Source organism: Oryza brachyantha, chromosome 3 (assembly GCF_000231095.2).
Source record: "Oryza brachyantha chromosome 3, ObraRS2, whole genome shotgun sequence".
NCBI lineage: Eukaryota > Viridiplantae > Streptophyta > Magnoliopsida > Poales > Poaceae > Oryza > Oryza brachyantha.
Window position 1 is genome coordinate 21,423,523 of NC_023165.2, and position 9,401 is coordinate 21,432,923.

Genomic DNA, 9,401 nt, shown 5'->3' on the forward strand with positions numbered 1-9,401 from the left:
TTTATAATATATAATATTTAGTTCATGCCTATGAACAATGCAGTCATAAAAACGCCCCCTAAATATCTATGCTTCATCGGTCATTCCATTTTGTAAATTTTTCTAAGTCTAATTAATGTAACAGTGTGCTAACTATTTCTTGTTTTGGGCACACCTTTGGTCGTTTTTTTAAAAAAAATGAATTACCTGAATTTTCATAGTTGCTATATACATATATAGAAAACGACAATATACTTGGTCAGCAGTAAGTTTTATTTGCTCTGTAACAGTATTGTACTACCTCTGTCTCTCTGGCTCGTAATAACTTTATTTTTTTATTTCTTTGTCTAAAGTTTAATCATTCGTTTTATTTAAAAATTTTGTACAAAAACTTAAAAGAATTAGTCTCGTATAAAGTATTATTCATATCGTAACATCTAGTAATAATAAAAATATTAATCACAAAAAAATTTAAATAAAATGAAGAGTCAAAATATTGTATCTAAAAAACTAAAAAAATAAGCTTAATGAGAAGGAGGCAGTACAGATGAGAAGGTGTTTGTAACTCTATGGACAACTGTTTAATTACCATGGGTTCATAATATATTGGTGATTAAAATAATTTCCTGATAAAACTTTAATATTTAAAATAGATAAAAATAAACTAGAATAAAAGGCTAAAACAATTTTAAATTTTATTTAGCTCGTAAGCTTAAGGGCAAACAAAATGGAGCATGCAGGGTAAACAGGACTTTTAAGTTATGAACATTATTCTTACCAAAAAAAGTCATGAACATTACGACTGTAGGAGTATTTAACTACGACAATGACATCGTGGAATTAAACTAATGAATTGAAAAGAATAGGTGGCCGGCGAAGTGGGATAAGGTTTTTTATGGTTTGCGATGTTAACAACTAGTAATTAGTAAAAGGTCTAACTTTTGAAATCAGTGATGCATAACATTAGGACTTGACAACTTACAAAAAATTACAAAATGTTTGTTTATCATAATTAAACTTGATATACTACCTCTGTTATTAATATGTGATGCTATTGACTTTACAGTGCTCTCACCATTTGTCTTCTTTCGAATGAACGAGTATACATATATTACTTGTTTTGTTCTGCTTACTTTATTAGTGAACATACTTTCATTTGCAGTAAAGTGTCAATTTTCATATAAGTGGATAAATGGTTAGACACTGTCTAAAAGTCAATAATATCATATCATATATTAGAAAACAAAGATAATATATATTATATTTATCTGTCCAGGTACCTAAATATTTGTGTGGATTTTACGCATAGTAAAACAACATTCTTTTACTATTAGAGTGATCATTAGTTAGGTCATTAGTTGTAGCTAATCAAGATAGGTTCTTATCGAGGCGACTGTGACCCTGACTCGTCTGACCCTGCTTGCTCACTCTATTTGCCTCGAAGGAGAAGACAGCGACATCCATGGAGCAGGTGGACCTCGCCGTGCAGCAGCGGCAGGACGACGCGCCTCCGGCGGTGACGCTCCGGCCGCTCGGCCTGGCGGACGCCGACGACTTCATGGCGTGGGCGTCGGACGAGCGCGTGATGCGGTTCCTGAAGCGGCCGCTGTGCGCGACGAGGGAGCAGGCGGTGGCGCAGATCGGGGACACGGTGCTGGGCCACCCGTGGTTCCGCGCCATCTGCGTCGCCGGCCGCCCCGTCGGCCAGGTCTCCGTCTGGCCGTACGCCGACGAGGGCGGCCACAGGGCCAACCTCGGCTACGCCCTGGCGCACGGCCTCTGGGGCCGAGGCATCGCCGCCGCCGCCATCATCCAGGTAAACGTATTCAGCTCCGCTGTTTGTGTGGTGTGCCGTAGCGCGTCGCCGGCTCACCGTCGTCGTGTCTACGTACGCCGGCGGTGCGTGCGTGCATGGCCTCGCCGCGCCACCGCCGGTCGGATGGATGCATGCGTGAGGCAGGTGGTGGCGAGGGTGTTCGACGAGCTGCCGGGGCTGGAGCGGCTGGAGGCGGTGACGGACGTGGAGAACGTGCGGTCGCAGAGGGTGCTCGAGAAGGCCGGGTTCAGGAGGGAAGGCGTGCTGCGCAGCTACATCGTCCGCCGGAGCGGCGAGGTCATGGACGCCGCCATCTACAGCTTCCTGGCGTCCGACCGTCCAGCGCACGAGAGGGAGCGTCCGTTGTAAGGGTGGTTTGCAAACATTTAAACACCTCATATCGCACGAAAATCGATCAAAATTAAAAAAAAAGTTGTGCAATTGAACTTCTCAACTTGTAATTAATTTGATAAAAAAATAATTATTCCCTTTATTCCAAACTATAACGATTCATGCTCTTTTTTTTCAAATGTAAATGTATTTTGAAAGCGCATATAGATGATTAATGATATTTTAGAACAGAGGTAATATTGTTTGGATATTTTGTTACCTATACTTTTATATTATAAGATATCGGGCTCTCCATATGAAAAATCATATGATTAATAGTGAATTTGGACATATATAAAAACATATTTATTTATTCATGGATAGTCAAAACATTATAAAATGGGGTAGTTTTTTTTTAATACCGAACTCCTACTAACAAAGTTTTGGACCGTTTGATTTAATTAATCAGACGTTATAAAAAAAATCAAGATTCAATCATAGTGGGGCAAATTTTGTAAGTTGGGAGATCGGTTAGATGACCCAGTGCTTATCGTGTCTTAGAAAATAGTGGCAACACGTTAGTTGGGAATTTGGTTAGATGATCCAGTACTATATCTTACTAGAAAATATCCAATATTTAGTAAGAATAATATGACTTTCGATAAGAATATTCATATCGAACGACCAACGACAGTGATCAATTATTTGACTCATTAAAATACTTTTTTTTTTAACTCAAGCCTTGTTTTATGGAATCTTCCTGGCCAATTTTCTACTCCTGCACTTGATAAGGGGATATACGACTTTCTGAGCATGAACATGTACATTATTATTATTATTATTATTATTATTATTATTATTATTATTATTATTATTATTATTATTCAGCACATATTGGTTGTCGACACTTGAAAATATAGCTTAGACAAACCACGAACAATCAGGCAGTCAAAATGACCACTGGCTCCCAATCTCAATGTCTCCAGGAACAGTAGCTCAGGGGTCAATGCTTAAATGCTCTTGCCCGTGATTTCACTAGCAAAGTACAGGTGCTTAATTAATGTGCAGGACACTACACAAACCGATCGATCAATTATGTGGTAACAGCAACCAAAAAGTGAAAGCAAAAGAAAAGAGAAAGGAGAGAGAGAATCACCTACAGTACAAAACTACAGGGCAAAAAGATGATACTGCTAGAAGAGCTCATGAACAATGACACGACAATCATAATCATGCTGGTCCAAACCACTCACCAATTACAGAAAACACTATGATGATTAGGAGCTGTTGAGCTCTCCATTGTTTCTTTGCATGTGGAGCACTTGCTTGCATGCACTTTGGTACAAGGGTTGGAAATGCCCCCATGGCAAAGCTGCTACAACACACTCCACCCAAGCCTCTTGAACCTTTTGAAGATGGCTATTGATCCTAGCTCTTTCTTTTGTCCTGAATCACTGAAAAAAGTTGTCTCTTCCATTGTTCATCTCCCCTTTTTTGACAAGTAAACAAGATGACAAGTCTTGATGGTGATCATACTTACACAGACACGATGCTCCTCTTTTCCTGATAGTTTCTGAGGAACAGAAACTTCTAAACTTTCCTGATGGTTTACTGAGGAATTCACTTCAAAGTTCATGCCACAATTTATACTATTTCACATCATATATAGCCAAAAGCATCTTGCATATAAGGATAGATCAAAAGCATCAGATTGCAACTAACTCGAAAGTCACAAAAACAAGATGCCCCCAAGCAATCAATAATCACCATCTTACAAAAGTGGGCAAAGGTCTTATAATCCGCAGAAGGCTAAATCATTCCTTAATTCCTCCATGGCCAAAAACAGCACCCAATCTTGCGAATTCGAGAAAACGAAAAATAAAAACAAATCTCATCTCAGTTATTTAGGACTATTGTCTTCCTCCTCCATAGAAATACTCCCTATGAATGATCCATTCGTTCAGCAGCTAGCGCAAATTGTCCACTGCTTCGTCGAAAAGCATCTCCTGGTACCGGCACTCGCTGCTGCAGAATGCTTTATCGCCTCTGAAAAAGATCAGAGAAAAGGACCAATTATATCACAGAAGAACAGTAATGGCCTAACTGCTGAATTATATTTAAAAAGCAGAGCTTTTCAGGATAATTGCTCTTCTGCTTAGTCCAAAGCACACGAAGCAAAAGACTGCTGTGATCGAGGGATAACATCAGAAGATGTGAAGCTAAATGTTTAGGGGGGCATCTCCAAGCTACAGTTTAGCACTTCCATGGATCAAAGGATCATGCAGCAAGGAAGAAAACCGACATAACAGGACATGGCACAAATCCCTTTCACCGTCGTATTCAAAGCAAACTCAGCATTTCTTTTGGCATCAAGGAGCTTCAAGGTTGTCAAACTAGCAACAATGATGCAAAAACTTTTGTTTTTTGGTGATGATAGCTGGTCCTAGTCATGGTCGGGTGCAGGAGCACCAGGACTTAGCACGGCTCGGGACATGAACCTTATAATCTTAGGTAGTGTCTGGATTGAGAAAATTTTTAGCAGAAATGTCACGCCAAATGTTTGACCAGATGTCGGGAGGGTTTTTCGGACACGAATGAAAGAACGAATTTCACGGCTAGCCTAGAAACCACGAGACGAATCTTTTGAGAATAATTAATCCGTCATTAGCACATGTTGGTTACTGTAGCACTTATGGCTAATCATAGACTAATTAGACTTAAAAGATTCGTCTCAAGATTTCTTCCATAACTATGCAATTAGTTTTTTAGTTCATCTATATTTAATGCTTTATTTAGGTGTCTAAAAATTCGATGTGATGTTTTTAGAAAAAAAAATTTAGAAACTAAACAAGACCTTATTCAGCAACACCAAACCGGTGCCAAATAATTTAGTCCCTAGGAAACTGTTAACACAACCCCCTGCATTAGTATATTCAGCTCCTTTGCGTAGTTTTCTATGTGAAAGCAATGTGGAATCGAAACATCACATTCTTAGGATTATAAATACTACTAGAAGCTATCCAAGTGAACACAAGGACCTCTTGGTCCATAATGGAACTGTAATCTGAATGTATATGCTACGAGGCTGTTTAGTTCCCAAAAACTTTCCCCCAAAAACATCAGATCGAATCTTTGGACATTTAAATAGAGTATTAAACATAGACAACACGAAAAACTAATTGTACAGTTCTGTGAGAAATCTTTTAAGATGAATTAGTACGTAATTAGCCATACGTGCTACAGTAACCAACATGCGCTAATGACGGATTAATTAGGCTCAAAAGATTCGTCTCGCGGTTTCCAGGCGGAATCTGAAATTTGTTTTGTAATTAGACTACGTTTAATATTTCAAATGTGTGTTTAAAGTTTTGATGTGATGTTTTTGCAATTTTTTTTTCAAACTAAACAAGGCATAAAAATAAGGGACAAGTCTGACAGAAAATAACAGGGCATCAAACATCACAATCTCAAAATAAACAAGTAACGTGTTTACTGTAAACAAGCCTACTATCAACTAGAGAAATAATAGAAGGGAATCAAATTCATTAGTAAACATCGGTTTTATAAGAGGTATTAACATGATTTTGGAGACAAGCACTGAAGTATCACAGTATCCATGCCTCAATCATAAACCATAAATGACTCTGAAATCAGAACAGCTCATCAAGGTCCCAGCATGTGAGCCATCCACAAATCAACAGAGAATTGTGGATGACATAAGCTTGCAATGATGGAAGCCACCTCCATGCCAAACAACAGTAAACAAGAAATCAAAGAACTTGTGCCTTATAAAGCTACTCTGCATCTGCCATATATTCGTTATCATCTAACAAGCAGCTCAGCAATCAGTCAACCCTACTTTAGTTTTCTACTACATCCCTGGTGTGAAAATAGAATTTTGAAAACATGGTGATGTGCTGCTAAGTTCAGTATAGAATCTATTTTCTCACCAATCTGTTTTCTTTCAGCATATATATGTATAATTGTTCCTCAATATTCCACTACACTTCCCAACAACTGCAGGGCTATCACTAATGTTTAAGTACAAGAAATCAGGTTGCCAAACAGCTAACTTGATATACCAACTTTGGACCATGTCATTTTCAGCATGAATAAATCATTTAAAATTGCATTTAGTTTTTCCGAAGTACTGAAAGTCTGAAACAGCATGAGCAAATTATTTTTCTGAACTCACCGATAGATGAAGATGTCATTGCCATGTCCAAGCCGCTTGTTGCATGCGTAGCAAGAGTTCAGGAAACCATTGGTTCGCACCGCGTCGCCGTCGCCGGCGCCGGCGCCGGCAACGCCGTCCATCTTCTCCACGAGCACATCCCCGCAGCTCTCTACGATGCAGTCGTCGAAGATGTGCGTGGTCCTCGGGTTGGGGCCGCGGGAGATCACGCAGGTGTAGTCCTCCGACATCGCCATCTCCCCGGGGGACACGGCGCCGCCGGCGAACACCCGCGCGGACGGCGAGCTGACGACCTCCGGCAAGAACCTCCTCGCCGGTGACAGGGCCGCCAGGTGCGCGTCCCGGTTCTTGACGCCGAACTCGATCGGGGAGGACACCAGCTCGACCGCCCTGCCCGTGGGGACCTGGATTCTGAGCTGCGACCCGAACACCACCTTGCCGGCGCCCACCTTGGTGTCCCTGTGCTCCCGGAGCACGTCGGCGAGGCCGACACTGGCCGGCTCAGGGACGGCCATCTCCATGTGAGCTTTCCTGAGGCTCCTCTCCGACAGGAACGGGGGCATGGCGGCGGAGCAGCAGAACTGCTTGGTCTCAAGAATGGAGGTGGGGCTCATGGACGACGAGGGCCCCTCGGCGGCGGCGCCGTCCAAGAACCCGGCCTGCGGGAGTGCCATGAACGGCCTCGGGGAAGGGAACACAGGAGCTGCCGCCGCAGCAGCGCAAGAAGAAGAAGAAGAAGAAGAAGAAGAAGAAGAAGAAGAAGAAGAAGAAGAGAAACTCTTGCTCCTTGGGGATTGCGCCGTGGTGGCAGGCGGCAGCGGCGGCTCAGGCTGCGCCATGGCAGCTCCTCCTCCTCCTCCTTGCTTGGCACCAACCGCTCTCCTCGATCTGTTGCGAAGCATCGTCTCCGAATGAATCCCTGTGCAGGCCACCATTAATCATGAAAAAGACGGCAACTTCTGCAAAAGCTTTCGCTTCTGTAGCTTTAAAGAATGAGCAGAGACGGGAAACAGCAGCAGAGCCCCCAGAAGCTCACCAGAAAGCGGCACTCTCGGATTGATCAAGCTTCAGCTATAATGGCTGCTTCCGAATCTTCTTCTTCTTCCTCCTCCTCCTCCTCCAGCACATTACCTCACCTTCCGATAGATTTCCATACAAAACCTCCTCTCCATTTCCCTCTCCTCTTCGTCCCAGCAACACGACGCACGCTCGCTCACGTACGCACAAACCGATCGATCGATTGGCACGTTGCGCGTGAATGAAAATGATCGAGCAAAGGGGAAGAAGGTGGACAGCGAGAACGACAAAACGGTGGAATAAAAGAGAAGGGGGAACCGCCCAAATTTTTCACCGGGAAGCCGCGGTGACGAACAAACAAGAGGCTCAGCCTTGCGGTTCTTGGAGTGATGCGAACTGTTCTTGCAGTCGCCTCGTCTCTCTCTCTCTCTCTCTCTCTCTCTCTCTCTATGACTCTATCACTACAGCTAAAGCAGCTGCTTGAAGCTCTCTCTCCCCGGGAGGAAGGGGGGAATGGAGGAGGAAGACGCCGCGGTTATTTAAAACCTGCACACACGCGCAGAGAGGGACTTGTACGTTAATCAGAGCGATAATAATTGATGTGCCATTTTGATCGTTTTTTTTTTCGCTCTCTGATGAATGTGTGTGTCAATTTGGTGGTGATTTTTTTTTTCCTGAAAGTTCAATTTGATGTGATCTTTGATGATGGATGTGCAGTGCCTTACTGCTGCCAAGTTAACTGCAGGTCATGGTTGCGATCATGGCTGTGAAGTTTTTTTTTTAAAAAAAAGGGACAAGTTTCGGCTAATTGACCATGCAAGTTGAGGGAGATGGTGATGCTACAAGTTTCGCCGGATAAAAAAGAAAATAAAATTGGCGCATTATGAGCTGTACAGTGAAGTACGAGCAGAAAGAATGTGTGCGTCCCTCGATTTGGGGCGTTTAGTTGACAAAATAAAAATTTTTGTTAGTCACGTTAAATATTATCGAACGTCGGAAGATGTTTTTCAATACGAATCAAAAAACGAATTTTATAGCTCGTCTAGAAACCGCGAGATAAATCTTTTGGGCCTAATTAATTCATCATTAGCGCATATAGGTTACTTTAGCACTTATAGCTAATCATTAAATAATTATGTTCAAATGATTTGTCTCATAACCGTATAATTAGTTTTTTAATTTATATTTAATATTCCTATTTAGGTGTCTAAAGATTCAATGTGATGTTTTTTGGAAAAAAAATAGAAACTAAACAGGAGGAGACTCTATTTAGTCCCCAAAAATATTGAATCTTTAGACACATGTATAGAATATTAAGTATAGTTAAAAATAACTAATTATATAGTTTGGAAGAAATTTACGAGACGAATCTTTTAAGTCTAATTTATTCATAATTAGCTATTTAATTAGTTACTAAAATAGTCTTCCGACATCGGATAATGTATGTCCAACCAAAAGATTTCAAGGACTATACAAGCCCTAAACTAACCGTAGGAATGCCAGGGGTAGCAGAGCTGAAATCTATCTGGTATATGGGTGGAGTAGATCCTGAAGTATTGTCTGTTTGCATGGTACTACTATTTTCTTTTCCATAACATTGGCTATTACTCCCTCAATAGTAGATTATATGAAATTTGGACTATTCACTTGTAATTTTTAATCATTAGTCTTATTTAAAAATTTAGTGTAAATATAAAAATTTATAAGTAATATTTAAACTACTTTCAATAATAAATAATATTTTCAATTTTTTAATAAGACGAGTGATCAAACATTACAAATAAAAAGTTAAAATGCCATATAATATAGGACGGAGGGAGTAGTAGTATTTTTAGTGTTCCAGTTTGTCCTACAATAAACTTATTTTCGAGTAATTATTACATTAAAGTTTATAAAAAGTAATAATTGATACATTGGAAATAGATAAAAAGTAGAGAATAATTATGTTAGAATTTGATAAAACTATTCTTTTTTTTGTTTTGTATTGGTATGTTGGTGATAAGTGAAAAAATAAGTTATTTTGTTGCTGAGTAAGTGTTTTTTTAAGATACGGTAAAACATAGC

The 9,401-nt window shown here is 40.6% G+C and overlaps 2 protein-coding genes across 2 annotated transcripts; one reads left to right on the plus strand and one right to left on the minus strand.

Annotated features, from left to right (window-relative positions):
• Positions 1 to 1,385: 1,385 nt before the first annotated feature.
• LOC102710483 (uncharacterized N-acetyltransferase p20) lies at positions 1,386 to 2,290 on the plus strand. The gene is made up of 2 exons (XM_015835114.2): positions 1,386 to 1,795; positions 1,940 to 2,290. Exons 1-2 carry the CDS (start codon positions 1,442 to 1,444, stop codon positions 2,162 to 2,164), a joined length of 579 nt encoding a protein of 192 aa, XP_015690600.1. The 5' UTR covers positions 1,386 to 1,441; the 3' UTR covers positions 2,165 to 2,290.
• A 1,526-nt stretch (positions 2,291 to 3,816) lies between these two features.
• LOC102710774 (FCS-Like Zinc finger 8) lies at positions 3,817 to 7,859 on the minus strand. Its single transcript, XM_006651601.3, has 3 exons — positions 7,357 to 7,859; positions 6,321 to 7,239; positions 3,817 to 4,171 (listed from the first exon to the last, which is right to left on the minus strand). The coding sequence occupies exons 2-3, from the start codon at positions 7,220 to 7,222 to the stop codon at positions 4,093 to 4,095; spliced, it is 981 nt and encodes a 326-aa protein (XP_006651664.2). The 5' UTR covers positions 7,223 to 7,239; positions 7,357 to 7,859; the 3' UTR covers positions 3,817 to 4,092.
• Positions 7,860 to 9,401: the final 1,542 nt, after the last annotated feature.

Bases quoted from the DNA above. Each gene is read 5' to 3' on its own strand.
- LOC102710483 (XM_015835114.2), top strand. From the start codon at position 1,442: ATGGAGCAGGTGGACCTCGCCGTGCAGCAGCGGCAGGACGACGCGCCT. The intron at 1,796-1,939 runs GTAAACGTATTC...TGCGTGAGGCAG, and splicing joins CCGCCGCCGCCATCATCCAG to GTGGTGGCGAGGGTGTTCGA.
- LOC102710774 (XM_006651601.3), bottom strand. From the start codon at position 7,222: ATGCTTCGCAACAGATCGAGGAGAGCGGTTGGTGCCAAGCAAGGAGGA. The intron at 4,172-6,320 runs GTGAGTTCAGAA...GATCTTTTTCAG, and splicing joins AATGACATCTTCATCTATCG to AGGCGATAAAGCATTCTGCA.